The sequence below is a fragment of the Kluyveromyces lactis genome (genome assembly GCF_000002515.2).
Source record: "Kluyveromyces lactis strain NRRL Y-1140 chromosome F complete sequence".
Lineage (NCBI taxonomy): Eukaryota > Fungi > Ascomycota > Saccharomycetes > Saccharomycetales > Saccharomycetaceae > Kluyveromyces > Kluyveromyces lactis.
Genome location: NC_006042.1, coordinates 1,024,846 through 1,049,521, shown reverse-complemented (window position 1 = coordinate 1,049,521; position 24,676 = coordinate 1,024,846). Strand labels below are relative to the sequence as shown.

The following is a 24,676-nucleotide window of genomic DNA, read 5'->3' as shown; positions in this document are numbered from 1 at the left end:
TTCCCACTATTTACTTTTTACAATGTCTCTTTTGATCCAGTACATAAAAATTTTCAACAAAACTGTCAACGAGAAGAGCCGAAGAGAACGTACATTACAGGCCTGCCTCAGTCGATCCGCTTGTCTGTAGTCGTTACTTCAACCGGAATTCAAAACAGTGCGAAACAGCATTAATAGAAGATTTGACAATGGGTGTTGCCGATTTGATAAAGAAATTTGAGAGCATCGCTAAGGATCCTGTGGAGGACAAGGGTGATTCGAACCATTCCGCTGTTGAAACCAGTCCTGTGAACGGACAGCAGGTTAGTTCTGAGGGTTCGGCCGAGGAAGAGGATAAACCAGCTCAAGAAGAAGAGCCAGCTCAGGAAGAAGAGCCAGCTCAGGAAGAAGAGCCAGCTCAGGAAGAAGAGCCAGCTCAGGAAGAAGAGCCAGCTCAGGAAACAGAACCGGTTGTCAAAGAAGTAATTGAAGAAAGTGTCAAGGAAGAAATTGAAGAAAGTGAACCTGTCATCGAAGAAAATTCTGAAGATGTAGCTGAAAATGAACCTACTAAGGCTGAAGAGGCTGAAGAGACACCTGAAGCCTCAGCTGAAGCCTCAGCTGAAGCCAAAGACGAGGCTAAAGATAAAGATGAAGCCGAGCATGAAGGTGATACTCAAGACGTGAACGAGCCTGCTTCTAAGTCTAGCAACAAGAATAAAAACAAGAAGAAGAAGAAGAAGAAGAATGCAGCAAACAGTGAATCAGCAGCTCCTGCTGCCGAAGAAAATTCGCTTAGGCAAGACTAATTTATCAGAAGAACCTGAAAATGATCTTGAATCGACTTTCACCAACGATGAAAGCTTATCATCTTCTTTGGAATTGGTGGAGATAAAAGATACAAGAATAGGCCGTGATGAACCATTTGATTTTGGAAAACGTACATTGAAGGCTGACGACGAAGTATGGAACCATAATGCCTGGGATAATGTCGAATGGGGTGAAGAACAAGTTTTGGCTGCAGAAGAAAAGATTCAAAAACAATACAAGGACCCTGTTCCAGAATTTGACAAGAATCTATACAATAGTAATCCTGCTCGTTACTGGGACATATTTTATAAAAACAATAGGGAAAATTTCTTCAAAGACAGAAAATGGCTTCAAATCGAGTTCCCATCTTTATATGAAGCGACTAAACCTGATGCTGGTCCAGTTACCGTTTTTGAAATTGGATGTGGTGCCGGTAACACGTTCTTCCCAATTCTGACTGAGAATCAAAACGAACAATTGAGAATAGTAGCAGCTGACTTTGCTCCAAGAGCTGTCGAGTTAGTGAAGACTTCAGATCAATTCAATCCAAAATATGGACACGCAACAGTGTGGGATCTTGCAAATATTGAAGGAGAATTACCGGACGGGATAGAGCCAAATTCTGTCGATATTGCTGTTATGATCTTCGTGTTTAGTGCACTATCACCTGAACAATGGAGTAAGGCAATGGATAACCTTCATAAAATCCTAAAGCCAGGTGGTAAGATACTGTTCCGTGATTATGGACGTTATGATCTAGCTCAGGTACGGTTCAAAAAGAATAGACTACTGGATGATAATTTCTACGTTAGAGGAGATGGAACAAGAGTGTATTTCTTCACTGAACAAGAACTGCGCGACATCTTCACTGAAAAATATTTCGTTGAGAAACAGATTGGAACAGACAGAAGACTATTGGTCAATCGTAAAAGACAACTAAAGATGTATCGTGTATGGTTACAGGCAGTTTTTGAAGTCCCTAATGATGTTTCAACTGAGTAAGTCAATTGACTAATGAAACTCTCCGAACTTTCAATATCTATTTTACTGTATATATACGCTGAAGCTTATTATTTGATGACTACATATAAAAATCCGTCAATGCTTGCAAATAAATCATATAAATTAATAATGTCCTCATCCGAACAGATCACTATGCCTTGTATAATTGCTCTGTTATTTTCCTGAAGCTTAATGTCCATTGAAGTCATAACATCAAACAGCGTCATAGTGTCGGAATTAGCGGGTATTGAAGGTTGTAGGAATGATGCATCTGCAGTCCACACTCTTATAGGTATATGTTTAGTTTTATTCGGTGTGAGCAACTTCTCCCGAACCTTGATGTAGTCTGGCTGATGTCTCGATATTAAACTCTGCCAGAAAGCTTCAAAATCAGGTATTGATAACGACATAATACGCTTCGCAGAACCATTTAGAATGAAACATGCCTGTTTCCACTGGTGCTTCCAGTGATCTTTTACTTGGCGCAAACCATCAACCAATGGAAGTATCCCAGGTGGATATTTGTTCCCGTGACATAGTTTAAGTTTCCACATCTGTAGTCGTTGATCATCTTCTTTACCGGTTGAAGTGGTCGAAGAGTTGCATAAAAAGTCGAATAGTACACCACAAGGATACTCCCAAGGAACGGGCACTCCATCATATTCAAACCACCACTGCTTATAAGGGTTCTCATACGTGACAATCACATTGTTTCCAAGCTTTCGTACTATTGCTGGAAGATATAATGCCAAGAAAGATTCTCGCAAAACAACTATGTGATAGCATTTCTCAGAAAGAGGGGTATTCGGTACTACTATCGAATCAGATAGCATAATTTCCACATTGAGTGAACCATGCCAAACACGTTCTCGCAGCTCTTCCATTGATATTGGTTATTCTACGCCCTATTATCGTCTTCTTCCTTTATCTCGTTCGAACTTGGTAAACCTTAATTATGTCTTTAATTAATGTTCTCAATTTAGATGAAACGATGAAATACATGAAATGAACGATGAGATGACATGAGATAAAAGGAGATAATGAAATCCAGGAAATAGCAGTTCAACACGTACGTGAATCAGCAGTTGCTCAGACGGGCTATACAAACAACTAGATGCTAGTAACTAAGACTCAGCCTTATGTGAATGATAACTTTCTATGGCAGCAGGAAACAACTGAATTAAACGATGACATATTCAACCAGGAACATGAAACTACCATGATGTTTGGGATATTCTACCTAGACGAGTTGATTAAAGATCAAGATCAAATTATACTTAAGTCACAACTTTCTGAGTTGTCTTCAATGTTGGAACCCTGGAATGAAGCTTTCCCATGGAATGGTTATAACGGTGTATCACTTGAGATCAGAGAATCTTTATCTGGAGAATACTATATATTTGGCTCGCTTCAAGTAGGGGATAACGCTCGTGATGAGGAGTGCTTGGTGTTATCCATACTTCTAAATTTCTCGAGACATGCAGGACCGTGTACATTTATTAAGGTATGTGATACAGACGGTGAATTCATATTGATGGAAGCCAATGAGATTATTCCCGCTGAGCTAGAGTTTCCAGTTAGTAATAACAGAATATGGATAACAATGGGCAAGATCAGTTATATACCGATTACTTTCTATTATGATCGAGGCCTTAGTAAATACGAAGCACTATCGTTTTTGAAGAAAGACAGCTCAAAAGTTTCCTATCTTCCGGATCTAGAAAGTAATATACGAAAGAACTTCCTAAAAGTGTTCCCCTACTCTACTCTTAACAAACTGAAATGCTGTAAAACTATAATTACTGATTCAAAAGTGGCCGAAATTTTGAAATACAATCCTAAACTGGTAAGCTTGGCTCTGACTCATTTTATGACGTCTTCTTTTGAGACGATTCCAACAGAAAAACATACAGAAGATGGTCATATGATAGATGTCATTGCGCCACAATCTCACTTGGCTCTTGTTAAGAAGTTCGTCGATTTGACGAGTACAGACCAAGAGCTAAACAATAAACTTGACTTTTACAGTGATACTCTTGGAAGCGTGTTGGTCGATTCAATTCATCATATGATTGACAATGATATCCTAACTTTAAATAGCAATAACAGGTTAAAACCGAAAGCGTTACTATCCTGTTTACAGGAGCATAAAATCATTACAGAGGACTTTCAGATAGCAAACGTAAAATGGGACATCCTTAACCCAGATGATGATGTTGAATTAAATGCCACCAGTTTGGATACCTTAAAGACTAATCTATTATCTTTTTTGAACGATGAGTCCGATTTAAAGGGAATCATCAATGATAATTCTGATGAGAGAAACGTGAATGGTGATGCGCATGTTGATAATGAACAAGAATCCTTTCTTGAAAAGGACTCTGATATTTCCATCGATGAAGACGATTTCTTTGAATTCTTCCTCAAAAATGGGTTAAACTTAGCTGACGATTACATTGCTAACTTGCGTGGAAGTTATATGGACAGCGATGCTGATAAAGATCAGATTGCAGATTCTGAGTTAGATACACTTTCTGAACTTCACCAATCATTACAAGATGTGTCTGCTGAATGCTCTCCAATTGCTGACCTTGTCAAGTCACTCACTGTAGATGGAGCTCCTTCCGGACCTCTTCAAACGATTTTACAGAATCTCAAGAAGCAAGAACCGTGATACTTGCTTCTGAATTAAATGTTCAAGTTTTAGGTAAACAATACAATCAACGAGTTAAAAAAGTTATGAATCTATACACATATGAAGTCTTAGACCGATTCGGCTATTGATCTTACGTGTTCTTGTTCCTCATCCTCCAAAGAATTGTCTTCGTCATCAGCTGCAATATTAGACTCATAGTCATCATCCTCTACATGACGTCGAGAACTTTTTCGAATTACTGGAGCACTCAACGGTTCATGGAAATCCGACTGAGGATGTGACCAGCTGCTACCATCACTTACAGATCTGCCAACGTTGAACAAAACAGGTCTGGATTCCGGGTGATTAATCCCAATAGCATACAGCGGAGTATTTCCTTTTGAAGGTGTCTCACTGTCGCTGTGAATGGCAATTTCACCACTATCATACTCGCTTACCTCTGGTAAATTAGAAGCGCGTTCATTTTCATCGAAAGAGCTCTCTTCTTGAATAACAGAATCAGCTCTATTGGGAGTTGGCTGCCTGAATTTCCTGTTTAAAGAACGATTAGATATTCGGCTACGCCTTCCTATCGGAGATTTTCCTCTTTTGATCAGCCATGGAGAGTTACCATTAATTTTAGGGAACTGAGAATCCGATCGAATGTTGTAATTTGAACGGATATCCATATTCATTGGCGAGGAAGCAGTCGTTATATCATAGAAAGAGTCAGTTCTTGAACTCATCTCTGAGTTACTAGATGCACTAGATAATACACTCAACGTTCTTCGTACATTCTTCCGAGTGGCTGCTGAAGTTTCTGAATTTGCGTTGATCCTACTTGAAGATTGAGTGTTGTTAGATCTGAACCCCGATTGAGCATCAGTAGAGTAGTCAGAGTTGAACGTATCATTTGAAATGGCTGAATGCTGCGAGGCAATGGAGGACCGCCTGATACCCCTGTTGTTTGATATTTTCAGTGAATCTTCAGTTCCTCCATCAATGTGTAAATGATTCAACTGAGGCTCGTTAATGTTCTTGGAAATCTCACTTGATGAATGTGATTTCAACTTCTTAAAACTGTGATTAGCCTTATTAGTTATATCTTCAAATTGGACGTTGAGGTCTTCCTGTTCAGGAGGTGGCTTAGTTGATTGAGAGATGGAAGGCGCTTCTGAGTCATTCGATCCATTTTTGTGTCGTTTTTTGCCTAGCAACGGGTGTATGCCTTGGGAAGAAAATTTTATTGACTGATTATCATCGACATGATTGTTATGCTTTTTGGGTTTGAAAAGAGAAGAAACTCGTTGTAGAAACCCTTTCTTTTTGTTTGTTGTATCAGCTGGATGTATTGACTCCGGTTCAGCAGCTTTCCTGTCCTTGGGTTGCGTTCGTACTTTCACATCTTCAATAGTCTGAGGCAGCTCAACATCTTGATCTACACTTTTACGACTGAGTATCTTCTTCAATGAGTTAATTTTAACACATTCAGGTGAGGTCACCAAAATATCATCCATAACCATGTTTACAGATGATTCGAAAACTTTTCGTACCGACATTACAGATTTTGACCTTTTCGGTACCTTTGCATCGCTCAGTTCGTATCTTTCTAGAAGTAAAAACCACAAGCCGCTCAAGGAATCACATTTTCTTTTGTTGACAGAATTTTTGATAGAACCAGTATCAAATCCACATTGCTTCAATCTTTTCAACAAACGCTTTTCATGTTTCGAATGGAAATGAACATGACCACCTCGCTGTTTCAGCAACACCTTATCAGTTTTCTCTTTAGCGACTACACCCCAAGGTTGAAGGAATGGATGCGAGAGAACTTGCGCTAATGATATCCTCTCATTCGGATTTTTGCGCAGCATCCCTTGGATAAGATCAATGGCATCATCGGAGATCCACTCTTGATTGAAATCCAGTTCATCGTTAACAATTTTCAGTTTTGTTTTGATATCATCATCCTCGTCGAAGGGCATGTAACCGTTGATCATCGTATATAAAATAATTCCAAGTGACCATATATCTACCTTAAACCCATCATAACATTTCCTTTCAATCAATTCCGGCGCCATGTACACCGTGGTACCACAAATGGTCTCTAACTGCGACCTTGTAGCCATCTCTCTTGTGAAACCGAAGTCTGTAAGTTTTGCGTGACCATTCCCATCCAATAAAACATTCTCTAATTTCAAATCTCTATGAACACATTTCAATTCATGAGCATAATAAACAGCACTAGCTATCTGCGAAAAAAGTTTCTTTGACTCCTCAAGAGAAAGCCTTTGCTCCTTCAGTAAATGTTCATAAAGTTCATGACCAGAACAATACTCGAGGACCATCCAGACCCTAGATTCAGTTACGATGACTTCATAAAGTTTGGTTATATACGGGAAATCAAACTGACGATGATAAAACACTTCTCGTACCACATTAGGGTCCCTTTTATTGCCGGTTTTCAACACCACCTTTTGATGGGTCAATCTATGCGTGGCTAAGTACACTTTACCAAAAGACCCTTCCCCGATAAATTTCGATATTTTATAGTTGCCAATTTCACTTAATTCATCCGAACTAAATTGGCTATATAGCTTATCGTAGGAAGCGGCAATAGTGGCCTTGATATTGTTTTGCTCCGCTCTAGTTGTGAACATTCCGCGACGTGTTAGTTTAACAACTGATTCATCTAAGACAACAACCTGACGGAACCACGTACAGGACAGATAAAAACAAAAAAAAATCCCAAACCAACCAGAATCAATACGTCAACTAATGAGCACAGGTAGTAAAATGCTTCCAAAATTTCAAATTTAAAGTTAGACCAATAAAGAACCTTTGTTGGAAACAAAAACCTGTAAATAAAACGTCTTTTTCCAAGAGATTCGCACTAACCGTATGTCGTTTCAATTTATTAACAAACAATCTGCTGGCAATTGTGCTTCAAAATATGGACCGAAAATTGAAAACAGCTAAGAAGAAAATACCAGCAATGCCTAACACCAGTTATTAATTTAATTTCCCTGCTTTGCACTGTTCTATGGACACCAACAGCTATGTTATATCTAACGGAATTCCATACGTTTCTCATGTTCCTTGATTGAAATCATTTAGGAAACTGTCAATCAAATATTCCATGCATTCACGTGATTGGTTTTACGGTTTCCAGAAAAATAAAGCTTGAATCACTTTCGGAAAAATTATTCAGTGGCCGGGTAATAATATGGGAATCATTTTTCCTCGCGATGGCTCTCGAAGAACCAAATGCATATGAAATGTTGATGATTACCGAGGTTCCTTCAAAAGCGTACTTTGCAACGAGTATATTTCAAATTACAGATTATGTGCATATAGAAGTTTGAGATCTTTGAATGATACCTAGGTCGTGAGCGTAATCCTTGCTTGCACACTCCAATAGGTTTCTTTGGGAGTTGACTTTTTAACTGATAAGAAGCAGTGCATTTTCTGAATTACTACTCATCTTCTACTGAATTGTATTATCCGACACAAGCGGTAGTATTCGATAATATTCGTTAATTGAGGGAGGTGTATTGAACTGTGATATGCGATTACCGCTTAGTTTGAAAATGGCGAATAGGAATTATCAGGATGCTGTTCAGGCATTGAATTCGTTACAATCTAACTATGCCAATATTATGGCTATCAGAGCATCAGGTGATAGGAAAAATATGATGAACATTTGGGAGATGCAAGAATGGTCACGTCGTATAGGGTATTCAGTTTCTGACTTCAACAAATTGAACGTGATTCATATCACTGGTACTAAGGGTAAAGGTTCAACTGCTGCGTTTACGCAAGGTATCTTGAACCAATATAAAGATACATTGAGTAAGGTTGGTCTTTATACTTCTCCACATCTAAGGTCAGTGAGAGAAAGAATTAGAATAAACGGGGAGCCAATAACTGAGGAATTGTTCTCGAAATATTTCTTTGAAGTTTGGGATAGATTGGACGAAACTTCTTCCAATGAAGACAAGTTTCCTCATATGACTGAGGGTCAAAAACCTGGATATTTCAAGTACTTGACTCTTCTTTCATTCCATGTATTCATGCAAGAGGGATGTGGAACGTGTATATATGAAGTTGGTGTCGGTGGTGAGTTTGATAGCACTAATATCATTGAGAAACCAACCGTATGCGGTGTTTCTGCATTGGGTATTGATCATACATTCATGTTAGGGAATACCATCGAAGAAATCGCATGGAATAAAGGTGGTATCTTTAAAGAAGGTGCTCCTGCATTCACAGTAAAATCACAACCCAAAACTGGATCGCAGGTTTTGCAAGAAAGAGCTGCTGAGAGACACACTACACTTTCCGAGGTTCCCATTTTTGAACATTTAAAAACCATTAAGTTGGGCATCGCTGGTGATTTTCAGATTAAAAATGCATCTTTAGCTACTGCATTAGCTCACCAACATTTGGTTTCACTTGATATCTTAAAAGAACCATTAGAACTAGCGTCATCTGCCAAAATCCCTGATCTATTCAGAAAAGGCTTAGAGCAAACCGTTTGGGAAGGACGTTGTCAAATCATTCGCTCCAATAACATTACATGGTACATAGATGGCGCGCATACCAAGGAAAGTATCGAAGCTGCCAGTGGGTGGTTTAGGGACGTGACTGCGACCTTCAATAGAAAAAAAGTTTTACTATTCAATCAGCAGTCAAGGGATGCAAAAGCGCTGTTGGGATACCTATATGAAACTATCTCTCCCGCAGTAGAATTTGATGCTGCAATATTCACGACCAATGTGACGTGGAAGACAGGTAATTATAGTGCAGATTTAGTTTCCTTAAACACATCTAAAGAGCAAGTTGACAAACTAGAGGTTCAGCAGAATTTGCAGAAGGAATGGATATTATTAAATGAAACTGAACACAGAAATGTAGAAGTTACTTCATCAATCGAAGCTGCTTTGGATCTAATCAAGAATATGGGTGAACCAGTTGACGTATTTGTTACGGGATCGTTGCATTTAGTAGGTGGATTCTTGGTAGTACTAGACGGAAAGCCAACCTAAACCAAACTATTCGTTTTTAACCACCAAGTGATAAGAACCTCGAACAAATTTATTATTTCTTTTATGTGTTTATGTATATATGTACAAAATGCTATTTAGTTATAGAATATTAAACTTTATCTACACTTCAATGCATGGTTTATCTACAATGTCTTTACCATACCAGATGGACCAGTCTTTAAAATACTTGCCATTTATGTAGGAATTGGAAGTCTCATAACTCCTCATTGCCTCTATTGCACTTCTGATATCATGGAAACTGATCTGCAAACATATTTTCCGAGAAATCAACGGTGATACCTCGAGAACCTGTCCGAATTGATTAAAATCATCGATTATTTGTTGGATATCCAAATCATAAATGTGAGACTTTGAATTCAACTCTGTAGAAATCGACTTATGTTTCCTTGAATATTTCTTCATAATTAAGCAGCGACGTGCTCCAGTCGAGTCAAAGTTTTGAATATCTTTACAAAAATCTGGATGAACATACTGTTGAATATCTAAAAGACTCTTTTCAGAGGAGTCTAGAGAATCTATTACACCCCAATGTGGAACTAAATGTACACCGTTCACTTTGAATAGGTGGAATCTGGCGTATTTCATAAACTGAGCAGCATCATCAGGGAACAAGAAATGCAATTCAACATAAACGACATCTCGGGAACCTGTCTTATTGTCATAAGCGTATAGCACCTTTTCCAAAGGACCACCGCTGACCTGAGCTAATAAGGTCCCAACGCCAATGTTCTTGAGCAAATCTTGGAATATAACTACTCTCCTGCCAGCACTATTAGAAATGTCAATTGATTCAGACTCGGGACTTGCCAAAGATATTTCTCCATGAACGTCTTGGTAGACGGCTTCGCATAGCAATTCCGGTACACTTTTCGGAGTCGATGATATGTGCACACCATATTTTCCAGTTCCACCAAGCTTGTCAAAATCCTGTTTGGAGCCATGATTCGCTTTTTCAAATAACATATCCATCATAAGCTTGGACTTATTAAGTTCTTCCATTTCCTCATCTTCTGATCTTGGTTTATAATTGACCCCTGCTCTCATCAACTCCTTATCGTTACCATGTTCACGAAACCTTTGCGTCGTTGTCTCGAAATATTGCCTAGCTTTCCTTCTGAACCCAAATAACTCTCGATTTAACGAAGAAGTCTTGCTCGCAGTCGAATTTGTTTGAAAAGTACCTAAATTAGAGGCCTTCTTTTGTCCATATAACGTTGCTTCAATTTGAGGGTCCAAGAAACTACCTTCTGATATCATTTAAGCTATTGTATTATCCCTTTACAATGAAATTGTTGAAAAAAATGAGTGACTATGGTTGAGTAGCAATTGTTTGTTTGATTTATTGGCTATTTGGTAAAAGTTGTGTGTATTAAGTTACAAATCCGTTTATATATAATGTTCGGTTGGTACAGATATGACAACTGTTCTCACAATTTAACCTGCTTTTATAGTCCGATTCTTTAGGTTTGTGACACTGACCTCACGGTGTCAGTTTTTGCACATAGTGATATATCAAGAAAAAGATTTGTATTGCGAAAGGAATACTGACATGAAAGTCAGACTATGAAAACGATGTGCGACCCTCTTTCAATAAAGATTTTACAGTCCCTAAGAATCAGTAGAAGAGGAAGGAAGTTATCTCTTGGATGCCAAAGAAGAGTTTCTGAAAAGAATGCTAATTTACAGTATACAACAATAATTGAGATGCTTATTTGTCGGGGATCAGACACTAACATTACACATGTCACCACGGCGTGAAGTCTCCACCTTCATTAATTCACGTAATACCATGGTAGCATAGGCAGACACTCCAAGTTTGAATTTGATAATAACTGCCTTTTTGTTACCATCCTTTACTTTCATGTATCTTTCTAGTTTTGATTTGATGTATTTTTGGCCGTTGTCTTTACCTCTATTGGCGTTCAGAATTTCTAAATCGGTGTTGATCAATTGGTCAGTTGGGTTTTCATATGAAACAACTTGGTATTCGATATCAGTTGGTTTATTGATAACATTTCTGTAGGAGCCGGCAAGGGAAAAATCACGAACTTTCCGCTTCATATCGAAGGGATCCATGTTATCTTTTGCCATAACGTCAACATATAGTTGGCGAAGGTTTTCATTGCTCGGATAGACAATATCAAAACCAGGTGTTGGTAGTACAACATCATTCACGGTGAAAGTTTGAGCAGCAACTTCTTCTGCTGTCACTGGTCTTGCACGAATAAACTTCGTTTCGCGGAGGTCTTCATCAAAGTCATCCTCGTCCTGTTTGGCTTGGTCATCAGACTCAGCAGCAGATGTTTCGTCAACAACAAGGTCACCTTCGATGACATTCAATCCAAATAATTTAATCCTTTCGCTAGCGACCATGTTCCAAACATAACTTTGGTAAGCATGCACATACATAGTTCTCAAGTTTCTAGGAATCTTTAGAATAGCATTGTGATATGAGCTAATAGGGTAATCGTTTGATGTTTCACATTTCTCCTCATGACATAGTGCATTGAGAATGGCATTTTCTGCCAAACACTGATGTGGCATTGCTTTGGCTGCATAGATTGGGTTCCTGGTTTGTGCCCAAATTCTTCTAGCTTCTTTGGAAATTGGCAAAACATTTTCTTGTTCAGCCATGATCAAATCAACAGCTTGTTTCCAGTTACCTGATAATAGGACTTGCCCAATTTGATGCGTTGAAACACTGAACGTACCAAATCTTTGCATACCGAAATAATTGATGAACCCATTTTGTTCCAAGGATTTCATGCCATTGGCTAGGATATCATCCAAATCATCGCCTTCATTCTTCAATGAAACATCTCTGATAGCAATAGTGAATTCGTTTCCCTGTAGATCTCCCAAGTTCAATGGCTCATCTTCGAATTTGTAGCCACCTAGAACGACACCCTTCAAGCCCTTGTTTAGTCCGTTTAATCTGTCCAAACCAATTTTGGATAAAGACATTCTTTGACAAGTGACAGCCCTACGATCCTTTGTTCCAGAAAATCTGATCAACCTTGTTGGAATTCTCATGAATTTTGATAAAGTATTAGCGACATCCATAGTATCTTTGTTTTCCTTATAGACAGTAAAATGAATAAACGATTTTGATGGACCATAACCCCAGTTTTCGACACCGTTTGCATCCTTAGTTTGTTCGATCAATTCTTCTTTGCTAACACGTGTTTGGCGAGAAGCCATTCCAACAATGAAATGGTTTGAATCCGTCGTTACAGATTCTAACTTGTTGTCGAAAGCTCTACGTAGCAGTTGATGTATTTTAGTCCTTTCAAGTTTATCATCGAATGCCTTCGATGTTTCAATCTTTTTATTTGAGCGGTACACAGCTTCAATTTTTTGAACATCCTCTTCTCCCAAAAGTTCAACAAGTTCATTTCTAATTCCTTCATCCACCTTAAATCCTTGGCGTTTCTCAAGTTCTTCTTTTTGCGATTGCTCGATTTGTTCTCTCGTTGGCTTTGGCTTCTTTGGCATATTAAAACCTTTGTCAGTCAAATGCACAACTTCGCCTTGCTTGGTGATTTCATTGACTAAAAAGTCAGTGTACCTTTGTTTGATCTGACCATTGAAACCAACATTATCCATTGATAAGTAATGCGTGATACCAACATCCTTTTCAGTGATGTTGTTATTGTTTATACCTTCATTTATACCTTCACCAACTTTTGTCCTCTTAATATCTTCTTGCTGGGCAGCAGCTTCGGACTCTCTTTTCAAAGATTGGTCTGACATTATACCAATACTATACTTTAACACGAGAGTACTAATACCTGGTACTTGTTATAAGCAATTAAGAAGCGCAGCTTCCAGATTTGAACAACTGACTTCTGCTTCAATGTGATGAGATGAGATGAGATGAGCTCGAAATTTTTCAAGAAACGAAAAGAACCGTTTTGTATGATGGATATTATGAAAAGTTAACGAAGTGACATATACAAAGATGAAAGAGAGTTACACGACTTAATCGAACTGATAGACAACTAATAAGTACCAATGAATACATCCAGCCGTAGCTCTGAACCTTCGAAGGTAGCAGATGATGTTTACGTTCAAACTCGGTGGAATAATGAATTTAAACATGCTGATTATTTACCTGAGTCGTTACAGAAGTGCCTGGATCAAGAAAAGACTGTTTTAGAAAGGTACAGTGAATTAGTTGAGGTGTCGAAAACTGTTGCAAACGAAAGCTCTCAAGCATTAGTCAAACATACCACAAAACCAGGCGACCAACTAGTACGAAGAGTGTTCCAACAGCCACATCAGCAGATTTCATTGATGGAACGTTATGAAAAGACTCGAAGTTATAAACCGCAATGGCATGCACCATGGAAACTCAGTAAGGTAATAAATGGTCATACTGGATGGGTAAGATGTGTATGCGTGGACCCCGTTGACAATGAATGGTTTGCTACTGGTAGCAACGATACAACCATTAAAATCTGGGATTTAGCTGCGGGAAAGTTGAAAATTACTCTAATCGGGCATGTAATGAGTGTTCGAGATATTGCTATCTCAAAGAGACATCCTTATATGTTCTCAGCAAGCGAAGATAAACTTGTAAAATGTTGGGATCTAGAAAGAAATACTGCAATTAGGGATTTTCACGGTCATTTATCTGGCGTGCATACCGTTGATGTTCATCCGAGCCTTGATATAATAGCTACTGCTGGTCGTGATGCTGTAGTAAGGTTGTGGGATATACGATCAAGATCTGAGATAATGGTTCTGCCCGGTCATAAAAGCCCTATAAATAAAGTCAAATGCCTTCCCGTTGACCCACAAATAATCAGTTGTTCCGGGGATGCAACAGTTAGACTTTGGGATATCATTGCAGGGAAGGCAAGCAAAGTTTTAACGCACCATAGTAGAAACATCAGAGACTTGACGCTACACCCAGCAGAGTTTAGCTTTGCCAGTGTATCTACGAACGACGTCAGATCCTGGAAATTGCCCGAAGGACAGCTATTAACCAACTTTCAATCCCAGAACACTGGGATTTTGAATACCGTATCAATTAATCACGATAATGTACTATTAGCTGGTGGAGATGACGGTACTTTGTGCTTTTACGATTACAAAACAGGACACAAATACCAAAGTATGATGACAACTGAAGTTGCTGGCTCACTTGAAAGTGAGCGATCGATTTTATGCAGCACCTTTGATGTCACAGGAACAAGACTCATCACAGGGGAAGGAGACAAAAGCATCAAAATATGGAAGCAAGTCCCTGATGCTACAGAAGATACATTCCCTGGCTTGCCGTGGAATCCCACGTTAATATCTCAAAGATTCTAATCTAGCTGGTGTCTACTTGCAGCGACTTATGTAGAAGTTTGTAGTTTAACTCTATTAGGTCCCCGTTTTCCATCTATCTAGAATATTTCAGTCTGCATTAATTGCGAGGTTTGCTCTAACTGTCATATGATTACAGTCACGTAGTCAAGGACAGGGAACGTCAGGTTTTCTTGTATGTTTGTTCAAGCATGGTGTTTGCTTTAATACGGTAATCTGAATAAATTAACTGAAATTTAGCATCTTCAAAATATTTGAACTTATTAGTTACGCAATAAACCAAATCCAAAAACAGAGCACCTCTGTAAGAGGAACTAGTAAGGCAAGGCAACTGTTTAACAAATATTTTGGGCGAGCTCGCTAATACATGAGTCACGGCGAAGAAAAGGAACCTGGGATTCCCCAGAAGGTTGACAGCATCGATGAGATTTTCGTTGGATGCAAGTCATGGGTACTAAAAGATGGTCAAGATCGTCTTGCTGAAATTCTATCCATTAACAGCAGAAGAGATCCACCTAAGTTCTACGTGCATTATGAAGACTTCAATAAACGTCTAGATGAATGGATCACTGCTGATAGGTTACAGATAGACAAGGAAGTCATTTTTCCTAGGCCTAAAGAGCTTGAAGAGAAGAAAGACTCGAAGAAAAAGAAGCAGCAACAGAATAAAAGTGCTACACCACAAGCAGCCAGTGCTACTCCGGATGGTGGGGATGTGATGGATTTGGATAATTTGAATGTACAAGGGATTCCTAATGAAGATATTTCCAGAGAAGATGAAATAAAGAAGCTTCGTACATCGGGGTCAATGACACAGAATCAGAATGAGGTGGCTAGAGTTAGAAATTTGAACAAGGTGATTATGGGCAAATATGAAATAGAGCCATGGTACTTTTCACCTTATCCAATAGAGTTGACTGATGAGGATGTGGTATATATCGATGATTTTTCCCTACAATATTTCGGATCAAAGAAACAATATGAACGATACAGAAAGAAATGTACTCTACGACATCCTCCAGGTAACGAGATATATAGAGATGACTATGTTTCCTTCTTTGAAATTGATGGTCGGAAACAGAGGACATGGTGCCGTAATCTATGTCTTTTGTCTAAACTTTTCTTGGATCATAAAACGTTGTACTATGATGTTGATCCATTTTTATTTTACTGTATGACTAGGCGTGATGAACTAGGCCATCATATTGTCGGTTATTTCTCAAAGGAAAAGGAATCAGCTGATGCTTATAATGTGGCATGTATTTTAACACTACCTCAATATCAAAGAATGGGTTACGGTAGACTATTAATCGAGTTTTCTTATGAGTTATCTAAGAAAGAGGGTAAAGTCGGATCACCAGAAAAGCCGTTATCGGATTTGGGTTTGTTATCTTACAGAGCATACTGGGCCGACACCTTGATTAAGCTTTTGGTAGAGCACGGCCAGGAAATCACCATCGATGAAGTTAGTTCAATTTCCTCTATGACTACCACTGATATTCTTCATACTGCAAAAGCCTTAGAAATATTAAGGTTCTATCGAGGTCAGCATGTACTGTATTTGAATAGCGATGTGATGAAAAGGTACAAAAAGCTAAAGAATAATAAGAGGAGATCTATAGATCCTCAAAAATTAATCTGGACACCCCCAGTATTTACCGCTTCACAATTACGTTTCGCATGGTAAATAATGCATCGTGAATTGCGGTCTATGTTATTGTTTGTTAACGTTATGTTGGTATATATAAGGGTAGTTAAGTTTCGGTATACGCATCATATGTAATATTATTCAATCAAAAGGAAATAGTCTTACGTCTTTATTAGCCATTTGAGATGCCGCAATCGCACTAGGGACTGCAATACCGCAACAATCCGCCCAAGTACTATGACCATGCGATCCATCAGTACAGCATGAATCATCTTCATGATGATCTTGTGCGCGTGCTGATGGTTCACTAACGCCCTCGGGACATTTCAAGAAATATCCGAAATAGAAATGCTGCATGATTGGTAATTTTTGTAGAACCTCTGCCTTATACATTTTTACCATGCCTTCAGCAACTTTTGACCACCGTTTCACCCCGCTTATATCATCCAACATAGGTGAATGCCATCTCAAACTAGCTGTGGTTTTAACTTTATTAATGAATGCAATGCAGCCGAAATATAGATACCTGTCTTGGAACATTTCTACGACTTCTGGATTGTGAATTGATTTTGGTTTCAAATGCTTATGAGTGGATAGTTGGAATGCACCGAAAAGAAAAGGTAAAAAGTGATAGTCATCTAGACCCCAAACACCATGAGAACCAGCAGGCTCCAACCAGTATTTGAGCTCAAGTGATCTCATTATCCCCAAATATTTAATGAAAAGCATCAATACAATATTCGAGCTGTCGTTCTCCAGATCAAATACCTTTGATTCTGTCAAGCAGTACAAGAAACATATGAAGTTCAATTCATGACCGGAACCATAATCAATCCTTGACCTATCCCCCCAAGAGTTAATGAAATACGTACAAATGTCATCCAACTTCCCTGTGTCAGGTTTTTCAATGCCTTCAAATATCTTTGATATTAGCTCATTAGAGTGCTCCGAAATGTCATCATAAAAATCCCTAAATTCGATCTTACCGAATCTCGAGGTATTAGCATCTTTGATAACCTCATGCTTCCCAATGATTTCTGTTACTTTTGATAACAAGTTAGAGACTCTTTGGACGTTATCACTAATTGGTTGAGTGTAATCATTGTTCTCTCTGCCCCGTACACTCAATGCCAAGGTATTAATAAATCCAATCACGTCTTCAAACGTCTTGGAGTTATTCCATAACTCCATATCATGCTCGTTAATTAATCTCTTAATAGCCATGATTTAGCTGGAAATGCTGGTTGCAATCGTATTGCGTCGTGTACAGCTCTACTTCTGTGATGCTAAGAGCCATCCTTTAATCTTTTTCTTACTAAAAAGGTTCTAAAATATGTTCGGTTTCTTATAGTCCCGAAACGATTTGTTACGGTAGGTAAACAACCTGCACGGAATATAAATAAGTGGGAAAGGATATATATTGATCGACTAAAGAAGGATGTCACTGTTGATGAGTTACGTGAGAATTTGTTAGTGACAGAGTAAGGAAACGGTGAGACTGAGTACAACTCACAAAAGCGGAGGTTTTTTCGTTTTAGCAAGGTTTGGATTATTTTACTTTTAATTGTAGTGTCTGGTGGTAATGCAGATATATAGAGACAATACTGAATGCTGCCTCACCGTCGAGGCAGTATCATATTTTATTTAGTTTTTTGGTAAAGAGTTTCATTCCACTATATTTAAAGTTTTTTCTGAATAGTTAAATTTTGCCTTGTTATCATCGTAAAGACGTTTCAATTCTTCAATGTATAAGGAATGGTAATGATCAATCTCCTCAATTGTTGGATGATCTATCTTTTCTTTAATATGAATAGGGTTTCCAACAACAACATTGACTGGATGTCTAAACGGTAGTAAACCAAAATCATAATTGAATACACCACGAGCGAAAAATAGAGGGACAGTGAAGCTGTAGTTCTCTTTAAGCCATATCTGTATCCTGCCTATTATAGAGTCATTTTTAAGCTTCAGAATCTTGTAAGTATCAGTTTCACCAAATCCATACACAGGTACAAGACTCACATTCCCAGTTTGCAAAGCCAACTTCACAAAACCTTTCCGCTTGCTTAAAATGATATCAGATGAACCAAGGTTAGTAAGAAGGGATTCACTGGCACCTCCAATTACGATGGCTATTGAATAATTTTTCTCAAGTACTTTCATAGCATTTTTTCTAGCGACCGATGTTATGCCTAAGGCCAATAAATAATCACGGTACACTGGTATTTGAAATTGATTTACCAAAGTAAGCAAACACACTGGAATGCCTGGGAAAACTTTACTCCAATTACATGCCTCGGTAGCGAATGCTCCAAACGCTCCGAATGCTGCTATACCATGTGGATGGTAGCCAAAAATATACCTCGGTCCTGTTGGTCTAACAGTTTCATCCTTTTCTCTGAAAGGATTCCACCATTTATCTGGTAAAACGGGCTGTGAGCTATCCAGGTAGCCTGGCTCACTCGCATCATTTTCCAGCTCTGTGGAATCAATACTTGTAAATGTTGGCTCGAGTTCAGTGCTTTTGTGCATACTTATAGGGAAGTAATCACGGAAATAAAACCAGACCTTTAGAGATCGGAACCACTTGGAGTGTCTCTTCACAGCGTTCCCATTGGAGGCAGTCCGGTCTATGAAATAATAAATGGTGTATGGTATTACAAACGACCACATCAACGGGTTAACCCAAACAAACAACATTATGATGATCATTAACGGAATACATTCGACATACCATGCTACGCTGAGAGTTTGAAGTCTCCTTTCTATGGGCGTATCAATAGCACAAAATTCTGGTTTCCCATCTTTGGAGACCCCTACTACAGAAGATTTACCATTTGCCACGGGTTGTGAACCCTTGCGTACCTTTTTAGTTTGTCTCTTTCTGATTTGTTCCTTACCCATCTTGTTCCAAGCCTCGAAGTAACTTTAATTACCTAGCAGCGAACCTTCTCAAAGTAAAACAGATAAGCTGATATTTACGTCTATTCTCAGAAGTAAATGATATTAGACGTTCAAGTTCAACAAAAAATGAACCTGCCCAGCTTTTGTCGATTAATTGTATCTTTGTTTACTGAGGCAAAACATTGCCTGATGTCGTTTTCCTGTTTTAAAGCAACTTTTTCCCTTAAAATAAAACTGTCAAAATCGTAATTTAATTGAGATCACTGAATCTTAACGTTGCAAGCTGTTGCCAATTGTACTGGTATGCACCATACCTATCAGTTTACATGGTTTTAGGGAAGTAATGATGGGTAGTTAATTTAACAAAAATATTATGTAGAGGAATGCATCTTTCCTATACAATGTCCAATTTATGAACTAGTAGTAAATATAAATAGACTTCAAAATCTGACGCGAAAGACTACTGAGCCCGGCTCTTGTATTTAAAGGGTTTCCTTGGGAAAAACTAACGGATGTAGTAGACTTTTTATCCAGTCCTGATTCTGGGAACAGGTCATTTAATTAGCAGATAGAATGGTAAGAAACTTAACATAACGTTATGGAGGTATGTGAGATTAATAATTTACGATTTTGTTATTTACCGTAACATTACGGTTAAAGTTGACGGTATGATTTGAACCTTCACCAGTAGATCAAAGCTGATATATAATTTTACTACATAGCTATCTCGTTGAAGGACATTATTGCAGTATTAATAAAACGAAAACTTATATATATCATTTCTTCAATCGGTTATGGGGAATTGTCTTAACGAATGTTTTAAACATGAATAGAACCTAGTTTTTTCAAGAAAAGGCTCTAACAGTTCAAATACAATAACGTTATATGAGCAAAATGCAAAGAATTTCTGAAAATTCGGAGTGTTATGCTTGATAGCAACCATATCGATTTATAATCTTTACTTCCATCTATTGATAAGTAAAGATTTTAAAGTCTTTGTAGCATGACTGGAGTTAGAATAAGAAACAGCTGATACAAGTTATTCAACCATGGTATTTACTAATTGATGCCATATGGATTGTTGCAGTATAAACCGGCTTCACATAGTTCTGAAGAAGATTCGGCACCAATCACCTGATGCCGCAATGTGCCATAATAGAACTTCTATCAATGATTCCGTTCTATTTACTCAAATTCCCACTCCAACGTTGTAGCAGTGCCGAGTAAAGACTGATCCATCTTTGATCATTGGCTTTGTATATATGTATGTACTTTTACGCGTCATTGTAATATTTAATGTTCATCGAATATTTACGCGATTTAAAGGTTGACATTTTTCTGAAATAATCTGGATCTTTGAATTGCAAAAGCGATCATACACATTATGAAAGAACGATTTATTCCATTATTCATTAGCTTTGTGTTGGCAGTTTAGTGGGTATACACAGTCACAACCGACTATAGAATAGCACACTTGTGAAAATCGTTCTATATTGAGGCATTAAGTTGTCCCTTTGAGGTTTGCCGTTACCTTTCCCAGCCTCTTTAGAGATCAACTGATCATTGCTGTGCAAACGAAGATATTGACATGGATGATATAACGCAACCGACACAACAAGCCACTCAGGCTACACAGAAGTACCTAATAGATAAGTTTTCTCAGGAGAAAATAGACGACGATGTGGTGTGCAGAGTAATATGTACAACTGGTCAAATAAGTCTACGGGACTTGAAGGTTCAACCTGAAAGTATATTCAAAAAGGAATCATCAATTAAAAAAACATGGACCTTTGGAAGAAACCAAGGATGTGATTATTATCTGGGGGATATTTCAAGACTGTCCAACAGACACTTTATGCTAATGCTGGGTGAAGAAGGAACTTTAATGCTGAAGGATACATCAACCAATGGAACATGGTTAAATGGAGCGAGGATACAAAAGGATACGAATCACATCTTGACCCAAGGGGATGAAATAAGTGTTGGAGTCGGCGTTCCCAGCGATGTCGTTAGTTTAGTGATTTTCATCAACGATAGTTTCAAAAATAGACTAAAAGAACTCAATATGATGAAGGATGTGACTTCACCTGCTTCATCTTCAAAGAGCAAATATCAGATATCAATGGGACATACAGAATTAAAAGGAATACACAAATACTATTCGATATCAGATTCGATTGTTGGTCAAGGTGCTTTCGCTACTGTGAAGAAAGCTGTCGAAAGGTCAACAGGCAAAACATTTGCGGTCAAAATAATTCATAAGAGAAAAGTAATGGATAAATTTGATGGAGTGAAGAGGGAACTAGATGTATTGCAGAAATTAAATCACCCCAGGATAGTTAAACTTAAGGACTTTTTTGAAGACAATGATAATTATTACATGTTGATGGAGTTTGTCAGCGGAGGCGATTTAATGGATTTCGTAGCAGCCCATGGAACTGTAGGCGAGGATGCCGGCAGAGAGATAACACGACAGGTTTTAGAGGCAGTAAAATACATGCATGATCAAGGAATTAGCCATCGAGACTTGAAACCTGATAATATAATGATAGAGCAAGACGATCCAGTTCTTATAAAGATAACCGATTTTGGCCTGGCAAAAGTACAAAATCAGAATACATTCCTGAACACTTTTTGTGGTACTCTAGCATATGTTGCACCTGAAGTTATAGACGGGAAAAATGCTGAAGATAAAACTAATCGAGATCTGTATTCCTCACTTGTTGATATGTGGTCAATTGGATGCCTAGTTTACGTTATTCTTACAGGTCACTTGCCTTTTAGTGGTCAGTCTCAGAATGAATTGTTCAAGCAAATAAAACGGGGCTCTTATCATGAAGGACCATTAAAGGATTATAGAATATCCGAAGAGGCAAGAAACTTCATAGATTGCCTGTTGAATGTGGACCCTAAAGAAAGAATGAACGCAGGAAAGGCCCTGCAACATCCATGGATGAAAATGGCATACGTTGATAGCATGCAGTCACAAATATCCATCTCACAATCCTTGTCCCAGCAACAATTTGTTGACAGTATGAATGAGGCTGAATACGAATCATACATTGCGAAAAAGAGGTTAGAGATTATCAAGAAAGAAATAACGGCGCCTGCTGCAGAAACTAATAAAGAGCCTGTATTCAAAAAACCACAAATTGCACCATCTAAAATTGCACAATCCCAAAACTTGCAGTTTAACTTTTCAAATCCTAATACTGGTAAAGCTATTAATGTTAATTATAAATCTGGTGAAGAAGGACTTTCAAACAATAAGAACAAAAAGATCAATAGACCACTTACAAAGGTCAATGGGGAGGGGCTATTTCTCACTTTGCATTCCTTACCTGGCTCATCTATTTCAGGTAAGGTCCAAGTAAAACAAGGGATAAATCCATTCTTCATCGGTAGGTCAGACGAATGCAACTGTAAAATTGATGATAATCGTTTATCTAGGATACATTGCTTCATATTGAAGAAAAGACACGCTGTCGGTGACAGTATTTATGAATCTCCAGCTCAAGGTCTTGATGATGTATGGTATTGCCAAAGTGGTACTAACTCAAGCTATGTTAATGGAAAGAAAATCACTCCGGGCACAAAGATCTTACTTCATGATGGCGATGAAATCCAAATTATATGGGATAAAATCAATGATGTCACTGTTTCTTTCCAGCTTGAGTTCAATGATACCACTGGTTTGTTCCACGAGGGGAAGCTGGATACCAATGAGAAAACAAACAAGACACTTCTACATAAACAGACACAGGAGGAGTTAGCTTTAGTCCCTAAGTTTATGGAATTTATGAAGTCTAGATCATCACAACATGCCAAATCTAATATAAACCAGTCCTCTTCCAGTAACATAGATGCCAACTCGCAAAATATCGAGGAATTAGATTCTGTCGTTGAGATGAACTCGACTACAGGATTGAAAAGAATACATTCAGTGTCGTTATCTCAATCTCAACCGCAGACAACCAAAAGGGCTAAGCTTGCCCAAGCCCAGAAACCAGATATTGAAGGATTTCTCTGAGCTGATCATATGCTTGCCGGATGGGTTTTGCATACAGTAAATATGAAAAATAGGTACACTTTGAGTATGCTAGATAGACTTTTCAACGTTAATTGATGTAATACTAATACAAATTGGTTCAAAAGCACTATAGACCAGCAGTCAATAACACTAGGTAGAAAACATGCTGTGTTCGCAATAACATTGTTGAGAAATTATTGCTGGCAAACATTCGTTACAAACCTATATTTTTCGAAGAGTCATAGGTTCAGTAATACTGTTCAGAATTTTCATTATATTAAAACTACTCGTCCCTCAGTCATGAGATCTCGTATTACACTATAACGTATTACGTATACTGCCCCGATTAATAAGTAAATTTCTTCATTTAAATCTTCAATAATCACTGAGTAACAGTGTTTTCCATCATCATCGGTCGTTAATTTCGAATCAATACCACTTTCGTCAACTACCCCACCACAAACTAGTATAAATACAGTTTTATTCCAATCGGGTTCATCAATCATACTGATGGAACCCTCAGTATCGTTAACGGCTTGCAGTTCTTCTGGTAAGTGCTTAAGTACTGCGTTGTTAAACAGTTTTAGTAATATGTCAGAATGCTTCATATGGTACTTCACCTCTTCTTTGGACATCAATAAATCTAGTCTGCTGAGGCCCGCATTATTGGGTAGTTCGGATTGTTGTCTTAGGTAAATGCTGTATTTGTCAATTTTGCTTAACCGGCATCTGATGAAAGATCGAACTAGGAACTTCAATCTCTCAAGTTCTGCTTCCATGCATAAAAGTGGTAGCTTTGAATCGACAGTTAACTCTTGATTATCTTCTAAGTATCCCATTGATAGTGTTTCTATTAGTTCAATTCTTTCTTGAATCCTTATTAATGTCCTAGTCATGAGATGATGTGGATATGGAAGCAGCTCCGGACTCATACGTTCATTCTTCCAATGTGTAATTAGCTTTTGATAGTCGTCAATTTTGTTAAACTGTGTGGGAGCCACAGGGTCAACCGCCTTATCTGCTGGTCTTATCTGAGAGACATCATTGCCTTGAGTTCGATCGCTTTGGTCTGGGTATGAAGAAGCATTTTGTTCAACAGCTGTAGTGTCCCTATCCAGCTCAGCTAGAATGTCGTCAATATCAATGCTCATTGTACTAAAGAAATATGATCCTACCACCAGGACTCAAAGCGGAGGAAGTGTTCGGATAGTACACCGGGGTGGCTTTTATAATTGCTGTAAAGGTGTATTCAGACAAGAAGGACTTACTTGCAATGTGTTATC

The 24,676-nt window shown here is 38.2% G+C and overlaps 14 protein-coding genes across 14 annotated transcripts; 7 read left to right on the top strand and 7 right to left on the bottom strand.

The window, feature by feature from the left end:
- Window positions 1-188: 188 nt before the first annotated feature.
- On the top strand, window positions 189-788 carry KLLA0_F11396g (uncharacterized protein; the record flags this gene model as incomplete). Its single annotated transcript, XM_455599.1, has 1 exon — window positions 189-788. One exon carries the CDS (start codon window positions 189-191, stop codon window positions 786-788), a length of 600 nt encoding a protein of 199 aa, XP_455599.1.
- Window positions 727-1,791, top strand: KLLA0_F11385g (class I SAM-dependent methyltransferase; the record flags this gene model as incomplete). The annotated part of the gene is made up of 1 exon (XM_455598.1): window positions 727-1,791. The coding sequence occupies one exon, from the start codon at window positions 727-729 to the stop codon at window positions 1,789-1,791; it is 1,065 nt and encodes a 354-aa protein (XP_455598.1).
- A 68-nt stretch (window positions 1,792-1,859) lies between these two features.
- ATG5 (Atg5p) lies at window positions 1,860-2,675 on the bottom strand (the record flags this gene model as incomplete). The annotated part of the gene is made up of 1 exon (XM_455597.1): window positions 1,860-2,675. One exon carries the CDS (start codon window positions 2,673-2,675, stop codon window positions 1,860-1,862), a length of 816 nt encoding a protein of 271 aa, XP_455597.1.
- A 230-nt stretch (window positions 2,676-2,905) lies between these two features.
- KLLA0_F11341g (uncharacterized protein) lies at window positions 2,906-4,465 on the top strand (the record flags this gene model as incomplete). Its single annotated transcript, XM_455596.1, has 1 exon — window positions 2,906-4,465. One exon carries the CDS (start codon window positions 2,906-2,908, stop codon window positions 4,463-4,465), a length of 1,560 nt encoding a protein of 519 aa, XP_455596.1.
- Window positions 4,466-4,554: 89 nt separating this feature from the next.
- Window positions 4,555-7,086, bottom strand: KLLA0_F11319g (non-specific serine/threonine protein kinase; the record flags this gene model as incomplete). Its single annotated transcript, XM_455595.1, has 1 exon — window positions 4,555-7,086. The coding sequence occupies one exon, from the start codon at window positions 7,084-7,086 to the stop codon at window positions 4,555-4,557; it is 2,532 nt and encodes an 843-aa protein (XP_455595.1).
- Window positions 7,087-7,992: 906 nt separating this feature from the next.
- Window positions 7,993-9,474, top strand: MET7 (tetrahydrofolate synthase; the record flags this gene model as incomplete). Its single annotated transcript, XM_455594.1, has 1 exon — window positions 7,993-9,474. The coding sequence occupies one exon, from the start codon at window positions 7,993-7,995 to the stop codon at window positions 9,472-9,474; it is 1,482 nt and encodes a 493-aa protein (XP_455594.1).
- Window positions 9,475-9,594: 120 nt separating this feature from the next.
- Window positions 9,595-10,752, bottom strand: SSP2 (Ssp2p; the record flags this gene model as incomplete). Its single annotated transcript, XM_455593.1, has 1 exon — window positions 9,595-10,752. The coding sequence occupies one exon, from the start codon at window positions 10,750-10,752 to the stop codon at window positions 9,595-9,597; it is 1,158 nt and encodes a 385-aa protein (XP_455593.1).
- Window positions 10,753-11,217: 465 nt separating this feature from the next.
- Window positions 11,218-13,248, bottom strand: PUS7 (pseudouridine synthase PUS7; the record flags this gene model as incomplete). Its single annotated transcript, XM_455592.1, has 1 exon — window positions 11,218-13,248. The coding sequence occupies one exon, from the start codon at window positions 13,246-13,248 to the stop codon at window positions 11,218-11,220; it is 2,031 nt and encodes a 676-aa protein (XP_455592.1).
- Window positions 13,249-13,509: 261 nt separating this feature from the next.
- PRP46 (mRNA splicing protein PRP46) lies at window positions 13,510-14,814 on the top strand (the record flags this gene model as incomplete). Its single annotated transcript, XM_455591.1, has 1 exon — window positions 13,510-14,814. The coding sequence occupies one exon, from the start codon at window positions 13,510-13,512 to the stop codon at window positions 14,812-14,814; it is 1,305 nt and encodes a 434-aa protein (XP_455591.1).
- Window positions 14,815-15,178: 364 nt separating this feature from the next.
- On the top strand, window positions 15,179-16,498 carry ESA1 (NuA4 histone acetyltransferase complex catalytic subunit ESA1; the record flags this gene model as incomplete). Its single annotated transcript, XM_455590.1, has 1 exon — window positions 15,179-16,498. One exon carries the CDS (start codon window positions 15,179-15,181, stop codon window positions 16,496-16,498), a length of 1,320 nt encoding a protein of 439 aa, XP_455590.1.
- Window positions 16,499-16,600: 102 nt separating this feature from the next.
- On the bottom strand, window positions 16,601-17,683 carry RRD2 (peptidylprolyl isomerase RRD2; the record flags this gene model as incomplete). The annotated part of the gene is made up of 1 exon (XM_455589.1): window positions 16,601-17,683. One exon carries the CDS (start codon window positions 17,681-17,683, stop codon window positions 16,601-16,603), a length of 1,083 nt encoding a protein of 360 aa, XP_455589.1.
- Window positions 17,684-18,124: 441 nt separating this feature from the next.
- On the bottom strand, window positions 18,125-19,363 carry DGA1 (diacylglycerol O-acyltransferase; the record flags this gene model as incomplete). The annotated part of the gene is made up of 1 exon (XM_455588.1): window positions 18,125-19,363. One exon carries the CDS (start codon window positions 19,361-19,363, stop codon window positions 18,125-18,127), a length of 1,239 nt encoding a protein of 412 aa, XP_455588.1.
- Window positions 19,364-20,951: 1,588 nt separating this feature from the next.
- On the top strand, window positions 20,952-23,393 carry RAD53 (serine/threonine/tyrosine protein kinase RAD53; the record flags this gene model as incomplete). The annotated part of the gene is made up of 1 exon (XM_455587.1): window positions 20,952-23,393. The coding sequence occupies one exon, from the start codon at window positions 20,952-20,954 to the stop codon at window positions 23,391-23,393; it is 2,442 nt and encodes an 813-aa protein (XP_455587.1).
- A 272-nt stretch (window positions 23,394-23,665) lies between these two features.
- Window positions 23,666-24,544, bottom strand: SLD5 (DNA replication protein SLD5; the record flags this gene model as incomplete). The annotated part of the gene is made up of 1 exon (XM_455586.1): window positions 23,666-24,544. The coding sequence occupies one exon, from the start codon at window positions 24,542-24,544 to the stop codon at window positions 23,666-23,668; it is 879 nt and encodes a 292-aa protein (XP_455586.1).
- Between the last annotated feature and the right edge of the window lie 132 nt (window positions 24,545-24,676).